We start from the raw sequence: 15,238 nt of genomic DNA, 5'->3' as shown, positions 1-15,238 counted from the left end.
ACAGTTTGTTTTTTACCCAAATTGAAAGTATGAACTTAAATATGAGCATAAACATGTCACCTTTAACAAGTGTAGGACTGCACTGGTCCCAGCTGAAGATAATATCATTATACTGTATAGAGATTGTCCAATGGAGACGCGTTCACAACAGCAGGACAATGCAAAGCGAGGAAATCATTCTGTCATTGGATACTGCATCATACTGCAACTAACTAAAATGAGTATAGAACAAAAAATATTGAAAGGCAATTTGACCGAGCTTGAGGTGGGGTCTTGTTTTCAGGGGGACTAGGGGAGATGTCATATGATAAACCGAATAAGGTGATGTTTATTCTGGTGATTTCTCTCCCCCTGTTGTATCAATGTTGTCATGTAAGACACAGTTCACAGTCCAAAAAGGTGAGGAATCCTTATTCACCTCCATTTTCTGACTTTATGCCCGTGCTGTCTCGATATCGTCACGCATCAAGATAAGCACTTTTCAAACCTTTCTTTTACTCTAATTCTCTAATATTTTTTATTTCAAGCAAACACAACCTTGCATCAAAGGAACATTCTTTTTGTTAGTTTGTACAGATATACCATTTGTCTTTAAATACTTCAAAGTCTTCCATTTTATTGGGTTGCCCTTGACTCTGGTTTATTGTCTTTCTTGGGGAACACTATTTAGCGTCATTTAGCACTACATATTTTATTTCTCTCTCTCGTCACCCTCCCCTTCCCTGCTGCCCTTCCTCCCTCCACTGTTAGACAGAAAGGGTGAGACATGAGTTAATAGGCAGCTACTGATATGTCATCCTGCCACAAAGGAGTCCATTACCTGTGTGTCATATTGAGAATGAGCAGAGGGATGTAGTGGCCAGGGGACAGCTTGGTTACCCACGTCCACAGTCTGCTCTCGTCCAGCTCTCCTGATGTTGACATTCACCTCCCATCATCCCTCCTTCCCCGGATACACATGCTTAGTTTGCACTAACGCACACGCTCCCTCCAGCCCTTTTCCTTGGCTAGATCTGCTCAGGCCAATAAGTTCACTAATAAATGCTATTGATGCTGTGAAGAAGCCCCCACAGACAATGCATAATGAGTGTATGCCGGCTATATTGAGAGAATACAAGTGTGCTGGAGCCGGAGGGAGTGTTCAATACGGAGTCCTTGTATGCGCTGGCTCATTTGAGAAATCCAATTTGATCATAGAGTAGTCTTTGTAAGGTTTTTGAAATTACATTTCAATGGCCCTTTTCTTTCAGCATTTCTTTTCTGGAAGCTTGTGCTTGACATTTTTTTGTGCAGGTGGGAACACGAGTTTAATGTTAAGTAGAAATATTGATCCTGGGCTGAGAAGACGAGGAATTGAATCCAACCTAGTACTGGTGAAATTGCAAAGCTGCACTGTGTTGTTTATCTCCCAGTGTCTTTGGCTCAGTTAGGATCCATTTTTGGGACATGACCATATTGCAGGGTAGCGCTGCTGCCCAACATAGAAGTGCACTGGTGTGAGAAATTGTGTTTTTGGAGCAGCCCCACCAGTTGACGTCTTGGTTCCTGGTAGGAGGGAGGGTTGAGCACGCACATGCCCAGTCCTGTTGGAGAGCTGATAGGGATCTGACCAGCGCAGCAGTCATGCTGCCACAAATCACATGGCTCTGGTGAGAAGGAGGTCTGAATCCAACCAGCTTGTTTATGCAGTTCTGTGTTTGTTACCCATTGTATTGCAAAACTAGGTCATGATATCACTTGGAGCGGACGGGGAAAAAAATGACAAGATGCTGAATTTTGGACCTTGCCAGGAAGAATGACTTCTCTGCATGTTTGTGTTATTGACGTTTCCATTTTACTAGTGTATCTCTGGCGTTTCTTTTGGAGCTGGTCATGGTTCATCGTTGTCTCTCTGCCGTATTTGGCCAAGTTAGCCTGAGGACACAGTGGCGCAAAGGAGCAAGAAGGGCGGCGAGGAGAGGATTTGTGGATCATCGAGCAGGTTGAGTCCTCCTGTCCTCTTTGAAAACCAGCAGGATCCCTCTGGCTAAACGCAATCTTGTAAAAACAAAACAACAAGCGAACTGGCCTTTGAAGAAGAAGAAGGCTTCTGCTTTGTCGGAGCCATGGGAGCTGTGTTTTATCCTCGTCATTTATTGCTTCCAGATTTGAGAAATTGCTGAGTCTGTCTTGCTGCATGTTTTGTATTATCAGCTCACTTTAAAGTTGTCTGCTACCCGTGTGCAAAGCTCAGAGTTTAGCTGAAAAGGTCTGAATGCTGCTAATCTCCACTCTGTTGGCTCGCATGTGTGTTATTGTTTAAACTTTCTCTCTGAATAGTGGTGTTTCCCCCCCCCCCCCCCCCCCCCCCCCCCCCCCCCCCCTCCTCCCTTCCAGGGGTGGGAAGTCTCCAGCGAACATCCAGCCAGCGCAGTGCCATGACCTACCAAAGAAACAACTATGCTCTTAACACAGCAGCCCCCTATGCGGATCCGTATCGCTCGGCGCAGTACCGGCCCTCCGACCCAAACTATACTCGGCAGGGTGTTGTCATGGACGATGGTGCCACCCGCTCACCCTCCATAGACAGCATTCAGAAGGATCCCAGGTAAGAACTCGTCACTTTTTTAATGTAATGCTGTGTTTCTAAACTGCTATATGTAGCCTTAGGTTAACACAAACCAGCCATCCAGAGGGACTGCTTATGCTTACAATGCATCCCTGTTCCGCCGGGTCGACAGCGGTGTCCACTTACTGTTCAAACAGAGAGCCCTCAGGGTAGTCGCGCGCACTTCTACCCATTAAACTTGCTCTACTTTGCATTAGCCATTTAACAATAAATTCTCACATGCGCCGAAGTGCTGTGTTTGCTTTTGTCGTATCGACGTGTGTGAGTGTACAGACTGGGTTGACCCCTTCAGTGAAACCCTGATCTTTTGCACACTGGGAGCTCTGTTTACAACGCATAATGTAACTGCTTGGAGTGAGTGAGTGAGTGAGTGCACCAGGGTTACTGCCATGACTCGGGTCTGTTCAGGAATTTCATCAAAAGTAAGAATATCCCCTTGAATCCCCTGGATTATATGTAAACTGGATTCCTGTGCTTTTGAAAATCAGTCAATGGATCGTCAGGCTTGAGAAGCAGTTTGACCAGCCGTGGGTCTTACGGCTCTAATGCACACTTTCATGAGGTAAAAGCAGTTCAGCCACAACTCAAAGCACAGTGATGAGGTCTGTGCGATGTGACCAGGATCTCATATCCTGATAGAGGTCACTCTGCAGGTGTAAGTTGATTCTCTGTGTGGTCTGAGTGTGGGGTTTCTCGACTGTACTTTTGTTGCTCCCTGTCCTAGACTTCATCCTGTTTGACATGATTCTTTCCTGTGTAAGTGGTAAAGAGCTTTGGTATTTGAGTCCATTGCTGGGACCAGTCTGCGGCTTAATTTGCAACGTTTGCTTTTCTGGTCCTTTCTGTAGCCACACCACGTCCTTTCAACAGTGGCCCCACTTTTAGTTAGAAGTCCTTCAATATGTTTATATATGTCAAGAGCAGTCAAGAAACAATACATTCCCCACGTTTTCCCTGTGTGACCAAAGTGGATTGTTACATTAAGTGAACAATTGTATAATTTCCAGTACTGTATCAGTTCACCCTGAGGTACTGAAGTATTCATTCTGATGGAATGTGTGCTCAAAACAAATTAAGGAGATGGGTTTTTTCTTTTAAGAAGACAACTTCATTTCTGCCTCCGTCGTCATGCCGATACCTTTGTGCCCCACCTGTTTCCAGAGAGTTTGCGTGGCGGGACCCCGAGCTGACGGAGGTGATTCACATGCTACAGCACCACTTCCCCTCCGTGCAGGCCAACGCAGCCGCCTATCTGCAGCACCTGTGCTTCGGCGATAATCGAATCAAGGCTGAGGTAGGCGTTGAACTGCGCCTGATGTGTGTGCGTGTGATGTATTACTATCCAGTTTATGCCATCATTAAATTATTAATACTGAGGCATCAGTGTGTAAGCAATGTTTTACTCTTGTAGCTGCTTGAAGTGGAGCTAGTTTGAATTCATTTGTATACAGTTTTATAAACAGGGACAACAGATAAATCTCAGGGAGTGAGATGCCAACACTGATACACTAAGTTATTTACAGTTTTTGGACTTTCTCTCTAATCTTTGATATTTTTTGGGTGACATATTGGATCGTTTGAAATTTTATTTAAAAGAAAAGTGGAGCGGTTAACAACTCATATCTGTAAGACATCAGAAACGGTTGGATACCACTAGTTTGATCTTGTTGTACTGGCTTTGGTGTAAAATTTTCAAGTCAAGTTTTCACGACAAGTGTGTTTTTTGTCTCAGATGCCAAAATAACAACAATGAAAAGCGGATTTTTATTTTTATTTTATTTAAAAAACATATTTGAGTAGGCTTTATTCTTTGCTCCAGAAGAAAATGTTAATGTAATCTTTCAAACCACCACCTCCTGTGGTTAAGGTTTTTTTTCCCCCATGGTCATATATTAGCATTACTTTTCCGAAAATATTTTGCATGATTTTGTGAATAAATGTATGATTTTGCTCCTCATGATGCATAAGCTCAATAAGTGGGATCACCAGGCTGAATTATTTCTCATGATAGTGATGTGTTATCACATTCACCCTGTCTGCAGGTGTGTCGACTGGGAGGAGTCAAACACCTGGTGGATCTGCTAGACAACAAGGTCATCGAGGTTCAGAGGAACTCGTGTGGAGCCGTGAGGAACCTTGTTTATGGCAAAGCGATGGATGACAACAAGATCGCAGTGAGGAACGCAGGAGGCGTCCCGGCTCTGCTCCGCCTGCTGAGAAAGACTGTGGATGCAGAAGTGCGGGAGCTTGTCACAGGTAAGGGGAGGGGGGAATATATGTGCAGGTTTTTAAATTTAAGTGAATTTTAAACTTGTTTTCTGTAATCAAGTTATCAGCTGCAGAGTAGACAATCTGCTTCCTGTTTACACTAATATGGTCAGGTAATATACGTTTTCATGTGTGTCGGTATGGACAGAAATTAAAACTGATACAGAGCAAAAACACTCATTCTAAAACGCTTTTTTCAAACAAAAACATAGTCATATGGATGTAGCCTGTGTGTGTTACGTTGCTTGTGTCATCTGGATATTGCTCATTTTCGTCTGCACTTGTATGAAATTGGCTCAACAGACAATATTGCTTGAGAACAGGAATGTCACTCAGTAACTGAGTTGTGGAGGCTTCTATTCCTGTCAGTGCTGCTCACGATATGTTCAAAAAATGAAACCACATTTCCACAGGATTCATATTCTTTTATTGCTTTTTGCTGCAGAGAGATTCAGACACATCCTCTGTCTGACAGTTTGTCTGTCTCTTTGCATTGGACTGTGTGCGCAGCTCGGTTGTATGTGTGTGTGGTGGTGTCTGAGCAGACACAGAGTATAAATCCACGTTGTTTTGGATCAGGGTGGAGTGCCACAGAAATAAGAGAGCCAAGACATTTGGCTCCCAGGTGGCTGAGTCAGCTTTTTGTGCTTGAATTCAGCCCCACTTCTAACACATGGTCTCAGGTTATAATCCAGCGAGGGGAAACAATACAACCAGCGTACACACACGCTGTAGCATTTGTATATGGTCTTGGGAGAGATTGTCTTGAGTTTTTGATTTCAATTAAGTGTAGAAATAATCTCATAATTATTTCATAATAATTTGCCTCTGCTCGAGCATTTTTTTTTTTTAAATGTCACATTTCAAAAGGTGATTCAGAGTCGGCAGCTTCAAGCTCGGAGCTCTGTATTGTCCCTTTCATCCACCGGTCGGTGTGCCTGCTGTGGCTAATTGGTGGTGCAGGCCCCAGGATGGAGAGCAATTAGAAAAGGTCGGTCCTGCTGCATCACCTCTGTTTAGTTACACCTGATCAGACCGTTCCACATAATGAGCTTTGAAGTGGACGGCCATAGCTTTAAGTGCAGCAGACGGAGATCCTTCGCTCACCCGCCGCCTTTTTTCTTCTTATAGGCACAGTTTGGGCAATTTAACTGTAAGGCAAGGAATCGCCGTCGTTCTGTATGCGGCTCGCCCATCTAGACAACGGTTCATCTTATCCGCTTCGCACTTGCAGTGCTGTCCAAGGTAGTTAAGAGGGCGACCAGTTGGCAGGACTTTGTGGCTTCCATTGTGTCAGCGGTTCCTTGTCGTCTCCCCTGTGAGGTCCAGGTGTCAGCCATGCTTCATTTGGGATAGCTGGCCACCCGTTGCTTCAGGTCAGGGGTCGTGTTGTCGGGACACAGAGCGTGATCTTCGCTCCCCTACCTGCCTTGTCTTCCAGCAGCTGGTGTGGCTATTGCTTTGTCCCCAATCAGCCCTTAAGATTAAATGCCATTAGCTGCAAAACAGGGGAGACTTGAAACTGGCCCTCACATGGATACACACTCACCCACACACGTGCACAGAAACAATGTCGTTGGTTTTTTTTACCTTGTGTTAAATATTTCATACCTACTCTTATTTGGCTAAACTGGCCAACTCAGCTGCTCGATCACGATTGTGTCATATTTGAGTGTTTGTCGGAAATATAAAACAAACACGGAATGAAGATAACATATTTTAACACTATCCTCTTTTGTTTTTTATTAATAGCTCCTGTCTTTCTTTTCATGAAACCGCAATTACTTGATTTACAGAAGTCTTATATATTGAACTCTTCGTTTTGTCAAACTAACACTACTTTGAAAAATGAGAAAAAGTCTGTTTGATTCAAAAATGAATCCAGTTATATCCAAAAGCAGCAATACACTGACTTCCACTGCATGAAAAAGAAAATTGGAAACGCCCACTAGCCTCAGAAGTACAAGCTTTTTTACTGAGGTTTAGTCAATGCAGCATTGACAAGTTTCCAGCTCAACTCCCAAAAACTGAGAGGTTAATAAATTTGGTGGTTTTTAGATGATCAGCCAGTTTTCACAGCTTGAAATGAACGCCCACATAGTCATTGCTTCACCTGACAAAGTCAATCGCATGCTGACCTGCGGTTTGAGAGAAAATTAATGTCAAAACGACCAGTCAGGCATTTGGGGGCCGAGTCACAATTGCTTTCATCTACTTCTGAGTCATTGCTCAACACAGACTAGAAACTGCAAGCATCTCCATGAGTTATTGGATTGTAATAATGAGTTATTGGATTGCAATCAAGCCGACTGTATTCTCTACAGAATGCCATTCAAACATTTCCAGCACATGAAGTGTGTTGAACTCATTGGTGCTCAGCAGCCAGGGGCATGAAATGCCTTTATGCCAAAGAATAATCAAAATGACTCCTGCAGGGCCAAGTTAAAAAGTTAAGAAGAAAAAATAAACTAGTTTGGGATTGACCCGAGTTTGAAAGCTTTGTGTTGTGCTAGTTTTGCTTGTGGCAGATGAAAAACAAAAGCTGACAATGAAAAATGAAGGGAAATTGCAGTAAATGGGTGATTTAATAGCAGTGCAGTGCCAAATCTGGCAAATGACCACCTGATAAAGGCCAACATTCCTGGCTCAGTGCCTCAGGGCTCTCAGACTTAGGTTGTATCAATGCAGACAGTTCTGGCCAGTGTGTCAGTTCCTGGTCAGTGACCTTTTTGACATTCGCCCTCTCCGTAATTCTATCAAAGCCCTAGAACCTGTTACAGCCAAGCTTCCTCTTGTCAAAAGAAATGTCCATCTAGTTATCTGTTCAGTCAGTTGTTGGATCAATGCTTCAGCAGCTTCCGCAGACGTCCTCACCAGCTTCATTTTTTTTTGTTTTCACCATCTCAGTCTTGAACCTCTTCCTCTCCCTGGGTAGCCTTTAGGCCTGCCTGTCACAACGGTGTCCATCAGTGTTTCAAAGACAGACCAAGGCAGCAGAGAACATGCCACTGAGCAGGGCACAGGGGTCGGGGACTCGGCTCTCACAGGTCCGCTGCATTTGACTGTCAGATACGACTTCTGGGTATTATGGTATTACACGGCCGACATTGTTGTCAGTCACACTTCAGTGAATTTGCCTGGTGATTCCGCCGGCATGCCTCTGCAGTCGGAAATCCCGCATATAATTCTCATTTTTACAAATGGACATTGGCGCGGCTGTCGGGGCAAAGTGTGGAGTTATGGTCAGCAGGCAGCAGAATGTGCTGTATGTGTTATCTCTGCATTAGTGATCCTGTTTCAGTGGAATCCAAGTATCCCGTGAGAAAAGCAAACATGGAGCTGAATGTGCTTGCACAAGGAGCAGAGCTAAATCACCAAAGAATGATGTATCCGACTGCCTGAGTAGAGCAGTGACGCTACGCCACACGGCACCTCGCAAACACGCACACACGCACACACACACACACACACACACACACACACACACACACACACACTGCTAGCAAGCTTAGATGAAATAAAACACCATGTTGCAATTTAATGTTCGAGAGCCAACTATCCCTTCAAAGCTTTCCCTCAATATGTTGTAAATATAAATATGAAATGATGAAAGCTCACTGAAGGATTCTAATTTAACTTTAATGTAGGCTTAACACGGGTAATGGTAAGTGAAATGAGCGTGATTAAATGGCTCTATTTGGCAGGCGTGTATATTTGTCTGCATAGCTTCTTGCCAGGAGTGTGTCTAAAATGAGCTCCTGGGCCAAATTATAGACTAATATCATCTCCATCGTTTTGGTAGAAAGGCTCACAGCGTGCAAAGAGAAGAAACTGATCAGGACGAAGTCAGGAATGCTGAAAATTATTGTGACCTCTCCCAGTGAGGTGTCCTTGTAAACAGAATGCATAGACAAACAACCAGATTTCACTGTAACGTAGCGTGCGCTGCTCAGGTCAGGCTCTGCATTTACAAACTAAGGTTAGCAAGTTGCTCAGAGCAAAAGCAATAGGAAAAATTGCAAATGTCATGCATAAGCCATGCAGCAATCACACTGGAAACCCAGGCGCGCTGCACATGCACTTAAAACATTTTGCTGTGGCAGCTTGTGGTCATGAACTGTATTCAGTCCTGCGTCCTTACAGTAGATTCCAGCTCGTGCTGCATTAGCCTTCTCCAAGGTTACTGGTGTTACTCGCACAAGTCAGCCTGTGTATTAGTCTAAGCCTAGCACCAAGAGCCTTCTAATTAGACGAACATGCTACATGCTGACTAATCCTTGACAGATGTTGCATCAAAGGGCTGCCAGGACCGTGTGTGATTATCAGTGGCTCCCCAAAGTATCTTTGAATTGAGTGAAATAATGGCACAAATTCTAAAGACTTTACGTTATTTATTTTTCATTTCAAATGACTGAGTCTAAGTCATTCGGATCCCATCTGAGTCTTCTGTACTTTTTTTTTCTTTTCCTTCCCTTAAATATTTCTCACCCCAAGGATGTTCTGCCTCGGATGAAAATTGATATTAATGGCTGATGCCTTGATGCCAGAGTTGCGCTTCTGTGTCTGTCTCTGCTCATTTGTTATGAGTTTGGTCGTGGACACATCCCCAGACAGTGAGATATTAAAAGCGCAGGTTGTTGGTTCTTCCTGTGGGGTTTGCCCTAACTGCACACGACAGCTGACATGACCGGAGGTCTGCCTGCCCGTTCCTCAGTGCCTTGTGTTTGCATGTGGATATGTCACCGCAGGGGTGCTGTGGAACCTGTCGTCATGTGACCCAGTCAAGATGACAATCATTCGTGACGCCTTAACGACGCTGACCAACACTGTGATCATCCCCCACTCCGGGTGGAGCAGCTCCTCCTTCGACGACGACCACAAGCTGAAGTTCCACTCCTCCCTGGTGCTGAGGAACACCACAGGCTGCCTGAGGTGAACCACCTGATGAACGCACTTGGCACTAGCACCTCACGGTGGACATCTGACGCTATTGCATCTAGTCGACATACTGGGTTAAGGATGCCTATGAAAAATACTATAACTCTGGAATGACCAACCAGAAATATAAACACAAGAAACATTTTTAGAGACCAATTAAAATTCACATTTACCTGCCGAATAGTATCAGAATGGTCTGTACAGTGTCTTAATTTGTGGCTTATATATCCATAATCATGGAAAAAATGAAATTTTTTTGACTGGGTATGTCAAATAGCCACGCCTATGAATAGCTACATGTATGGATATGGTTACATGTTTATGCAAGTACACTGAGTTTGTTATTTACTGGACAAAGTGCTATAATTACTCCAGTCAGACCACATGCGCCCTTCATACATTATTGATGGTGTGTGTGTGGATGGCAAAACCCACATTACACATTCTAGTAGGATTCACACACAAACAGCTGTCTTTTTTTGTGTTTGTACATACTCATTTGTTTGTTGAGCAAAGACTCAAATCAAAGGCCTAATTTGTGAGAGTGTGTGTGTTTCTTACAAGGAACCTGAGTTCAGCTGGCGAGGAAGCCAGAAAAAAGATGCGTGTTTGCGAGGGCCTGGTCGACTCACTGCTCCACGTCATCAAAGCCTGTGTAAACACCTCTGACTTCGACAGCAAGGTACGTACTGAGGCACCCACACAAACTCAGATACACACACTCAGCCAAGAGGAAAACATGCTGCCACTTGATAAGAGGCTCTGGGAATAATCCTTCTTACCCACGTTTGAATCATTTTATGGCCTGTGTATAAATGACCCTCGCAGCAGCCAACGGCAACAACGGTTCCATGTCCTTTGTCACTCAAGGCACATGCACAATGGTTGACGTTCAGAATCTAATCCAGAAGACGAGCTCATCGACCCGTTATACAGTATATTAACATTTATTTCTTCCATGGTAGCTGTAGGAACAAAATCAGACATGCATCTGTGCACTGTATGAGACACACAGTGCATCTGCACCGTTGAGATCATCTCCTGTGGGAACTGGGCCCATCCTCTTTTTTTTGTCAAACATACATGTGTGTCTCCATTGATATTCTGTGTGGTAAAGCCTGCACAGAGCTCAAACGGCGTGGGATTAAATCCATTTGCTCTGGTCCAGATATTCTTTCTTTAACTGGAGACTCTTGGGTTCCACATCTAATTGATTTGTAACGCAGCGAGTAGCAGGTCTGTGTGTGCCACCCAAACGCTATTCTCCCTCTGCCTGCCCTCAGATTGTGGAGAACTGTATTTGCACTCTAAGGAACTTGTCATATCGTCTGGAGCTGGAGATGCCGCCATCGCGACAGATTGGCGGGCAGGAGCTGGACGGCTTACTGGGCAGCGAGCCGCCCAGTAAAGATGTGGATTCCAGCTGCTGGGGCAGGAAGAAGAAAAAGAAGAAAAAGAGCTTGCAGGAAGACTCGGTGAGTGAGGTGCTTATTAATAGAGTAGTGTTAAAAAAAGGGTTTTTACTGTTCATATTTATTCAACGTTTATGTCAAGGTCAATGGAACTTGTGGGCTTTGAATGCCTCTGCTCTGGAATTTTGTTTTGCGGAGGGTCAATTCTTCAAATTTAGTACAAATGTCCACTTGGACTGAAGGATGAACTGATTAAATTCTGATAATCTAACAATAAAGGTCAGGGCCACAACGACCTCCTGTTTTGTGAACGTGACATGCCTTCGGGGATCTTCTTCACATTTGACCTTGTTTGCATCCAAAGAGGAACTGATTAGGTTTTGGTCAAAGGTCAAGGCCACTGTGACTGTTTTTACACATAACTCAAGAATTCACATGCTAATTATGGCAAAATACACTTGATACTTTCAAAAATTTAGTTAAGTCTCCACTACATATATTATGTGAGTCTGTAAAGACTTGGATGTTAACTGCAACTTGACAGAGGCATACAAGTGTGAGGACGTAATTTTGTTTTGCAATTATACATTTACATAGGACACTTCTGCAATTTTTGACCAGATACAGAAAACCATGCAGCCTATTTGTACAACTGTACAGTGTATCTAGTCAACTAAATACTTTGGTTCTCTCTTCAGTGGGACGGTGTGGGACCCATCCCTGGCTTCTCCAAGTCCCCCAAGGGGGCAGAGATGCTATGGCACCCTGCGGTGGTTAAGCCTTACTTGACCCTTCTGGCTGAAAGCTCAAATCCAGCCACTTTGGAGGGCGCAGCTGGGTCTCTTCAGAACCTGTCAGCCGGCAACTGGAAGGTACAGTTTGTGTATTTTTGCACACTCAAGCTAATACACACACCCTCCTCTGACTATATGTACACCGTTAAATGTGAGCGTCTATCCAACTGTCGAAAAAAGGATTTAACAGCTCACCTGCTTTGCGTCAGTTAAAGAAGACTGTCGGTTTTACACTTGAAATCACACGTGTTATAAATGTGCACCTCAAGACCAATCCATTTTTTCTGCATGACATCTCGACCCTTTTAAAGTTCTAATGCCTTTTTGTCTGTGCAGTTTGCAGCGTACATTCGTGCAGCAGTGCGTAAGGAGAAAGGACTGCCCATCCTAGTGGAACTACTGCGGATGGATAACGACAGGGTGGTGTGTTCGGTTGCCACCGCTCTGAGAAACATGGCACTGGATGTCAGGAACAAGGAGCTCATAGGTCAGGGGTCACACTGTCACACAGCTTACCTTTCAGACTGTATTGGATTCAGCCTGGCTGAATGTAAACAAACATGAATATTCTTAAAGGTCCAATATTTTCATGATCATTCATTGGTGTTTAATCAGCTGAAACTGAGAAACATTGTGTTTTTATTAGCTCAGAATGATCACTACTTATCAGCATAAGGCCCGTGTCACCCTTCTATGAAGCCCTCCTTGACGCATCAGCATTTTCCTACAGTAACGCAGAATGTACAAAATCTATACTGCCCCTGTTCAGCCGCGGCCTTAAAATCCCAGAAGTTGGGAGGACCGGACAAAATGTCCCCACAACGTCAAAATGCCTCACAGCAAAGGTCTTGTACCAATGTATTGAATAGTATTGTATTGATGTACACCTCAAATATATTAAAAAGTATTAAAGAGGACCCTTGGGAAATTGGTGCAATTAAATTTGTCAAAACTATACTAATACCCTATGGACAGTGTAGGACGTACAGTCATGTGGAGATTTGACTATATATTCACACATATATTCATAATTTCATCCAAAACAGTTTCATGTTTTGCATAATACTGACAAAATGAATATAGTTTAAATGAAGTGTTTGAAATGAAACAGAATCAGGTTATTTTTTTTCTTCTTTTTTGCCAGTTTAGCTGCTGGTTATTATTCTTCATTTTATTTGACTCCAACCGTGTCTGTTAAATCAAATAGTCTCATTTAATGAAAAACAAGTCTTTATGTGCCTTCTCAGTGTGGAGTTAATGAGGAGTTACAGTTCAGCAAGATGGGGGGAAAAGCCTGTGGAGGAGCTGCAGTGTCGGTTTAAAGTGTTTTTTGTTGTGTGTAGTTGCGGGTGGATACACGTGCTGCATGTATTCAGGTCCTTCAGCTGGGCTGTTCTGCTGAAGGAGAGATAGGGGAGGAACCTTTTTTTTTTTAAACACCAGATGCCCTTGCAGTGATGATGCAATGTCATTTAGGAAAAACTGCCGACCTCTCTGCAGTTTCAACAAAGCAAATCTTATTATTCATGGTACAGAACAGATATTGTATAATGTAGTACACTTACACATTATGTAATATGTTTAAAAACATGCAATGAATGTGCATATGTTCCTGCCCACCAACCTGGTGTACAGTATGTCATAACATATTAGTTTCCCCTCCTCCCTCTCAGGGAAGTATGCGATGAGGGACCTGGTCAACCGTCTCCCCGGGGGGGACACCACCCTGCTGTCCGATGAGACCGTGGCAGCCATCTGTTGCACCCTGCACGAGGTGACCAGCAAAAACATGGAGAATGCCAAGGCCCTGGCCGACACGGGCGGCATCGAGAAGCTGGTCAACATCACCAAGGGCAGAGGAGACAGGTGTGATACGGCAGCACGCTATTGTCCAAACTATTTTTTTTGTGAGGGTGTAGATTTGTGTAGCAGGGGCACGAACCTGACTCGATATCATGTGCACATGCAACACAAATGCTCACGCAAATGGTTATCAGCCAAATGTGTTTGGTGGCTGGGCTGTACACACTGACTTGCACATGGCCATAGCCACAGGGAAGGTGGTTTTGTGTGCATTGAGGTTGTATGTCCCTATGGAAGGATGGCAGCAGCTATTTCAAGCCTGCTATATATTCAGTAATGTTGCAGGTTAAAGCAAACTCAGGACACTCTCTTCCATCAATCATACTTTGTGTTTGGTACCGTTTTAAATGTTTTGAGTCTGCTCGTCGATTCCAGTTCCATTATTTCAATTGTTTCAATTCCAAAATGGTAAGAAAAATATATAGATCAAATGTTTAGATATTGTTAATGTTTATAATGTAATGTTTCTCAAATGTTTTTGCCTGTTTTCCAGGTACTCTATGAAGGTGGTTAAAGCTGCCGCTCAGGTGCTGAACACTCTATGGCAGTACCGGGATCTGCGCACCATCTATAAAAAGGTAAGGGCATTGGGAGGAATGACAGCAGCCCATGATGGTACTGTTGAAGCTGTCAGCAGACTAATGTTGCTTGTGCACATTCCGTGATGATGATATTTTACATGAGTAGCCAGTTTAACTGTAAGATAAAAAAATTCTTTATATTGAAATATTGTTTTGTGTGTGCAACACGTTTAAACTGAAAAGAAAGATTTGCCTTACCAACAGCAAAGGTTTAAAAATAGACTAAAGAATAAATGGGCTTACTGTGGACCACAGCGCAAGAATTTTTCAAAGATTCCCTCTGTGACCAAAGGACGGACATATTCAAAAATACCACAGATATGTTTTACAACATCCAGCAGTGTTCTTATTATTCATACCATACCATAACTTTTCCTCTGCTTCCCCGAACAGGATGGATGGAACCAAAACCATTTCCTCACTCCGGTGTCAACACTTGAAAGGGATAGGTTCAAGTCCCAGCCCGCCATCCCCACCAGCACGATTCAAATGTCCCCAGTCAACCACACTGGTAGGTTCTTTCAGCTCCAGGCTGAGCCAGATGAAAATAGAACCGCCAGTGAAACAGGAAAACCTCTGGAACTTAATGTTGAAATGTGTTGGTTTTTCCCCTCTCTTTACAGCTGCCAGTGCCACGTCGTCTCCTGCCATACTGGGCATCAAAGAGCATAGAGACACTATCAAAGATTACCAGAGAGCACAGTCAACTATGCAATTTTATAATTTCCACGGGGACAGCAGTATTCATAAAAACCAGTATACAGGTACACAGAA

The 15,238-nt window shown here is 43.7% G+C and overlaps 1 protein-coding gene across 11 annotated transcripts in view; it reads left to right on the top strand.

The window, feature by feature from the left end:
• Positions 1 to 15,238, top strand: part of LOC118320319 (plakophilin-4) — a 73,362-nt gene that overhangs the window by 53,951 nt on the left and 4,173 nt on the right. For all 11 annotated transcript variants that reach the window (XM_035650904.2, XM_035650899.2, XM_035650897.1 and 8 more), the window contains 12 exons: positions 2,377 to 2,587; positions 3,770 to 3,902; positions 4,651 to 4,864; positions 9,625 to 9,808; positions 10,379 to 10,496; positions 11,098 to 11,289; positions 11,925 to 12,098; positions 12,357 to 12,507; positions 13,694 to 13,886; positions 14,377 to 14,461; positions 14,858 to 14,975; positions 15,088 to 15,228. In XM_035650904.2, the coding sequence (XP_035506797.1) occupies positions 2,377 to 2,587; positions 3,770 to 3,902; positions 4,651 to 4,864; positions 9,625 to 9,808; positions 10,379 to 10,496; positions 11,098 to 11,289; positions 11,925 to 12,098; positions 12,357 to 12,507; positions 13,694 to 13,886; positions 14,377 to 14,461; positions 14,858 to 14,975; positions 15,088 to 15,228 (1,914 nt within the window). The remainder of the gene's footprint in view (positions 1 to 2,376; positions 2,588 to 3,769; positions 3,903 to 4,650; positions 4,865 to 9,624; positions 9,809 to 10,378; positions 10,497 to 11,097; positions 11,290 to 11,924; positions 12,099 to 12,356; positions 12,508 to 13,693; positions 13,887 to 14,376; positions 14,462 to 14,857; positions 14,976 to 15,087; positions 15,229 to 15,238) is intronic.

This window comes from Scophthalmus maximus, chromosome 14 (genome assembly GCF_022379125.1).
Source record: "Scophthalmus maximus strain ysfricsl-2021 chromosome 14, ASM2237912v1, whole genome shotgun sequence".
Lineage (NCBI taxonomy): Eukaryota > Metazoa > Chordata > Actinopteri > Pleuronectiformes > Scophthalmidae > Scophthalmus > Scophthalmus maximus.
Note: the sequence above shows the minus strand (reverse complement) of the source record. Positions and strands in the feature narration are given on the sequence as shown.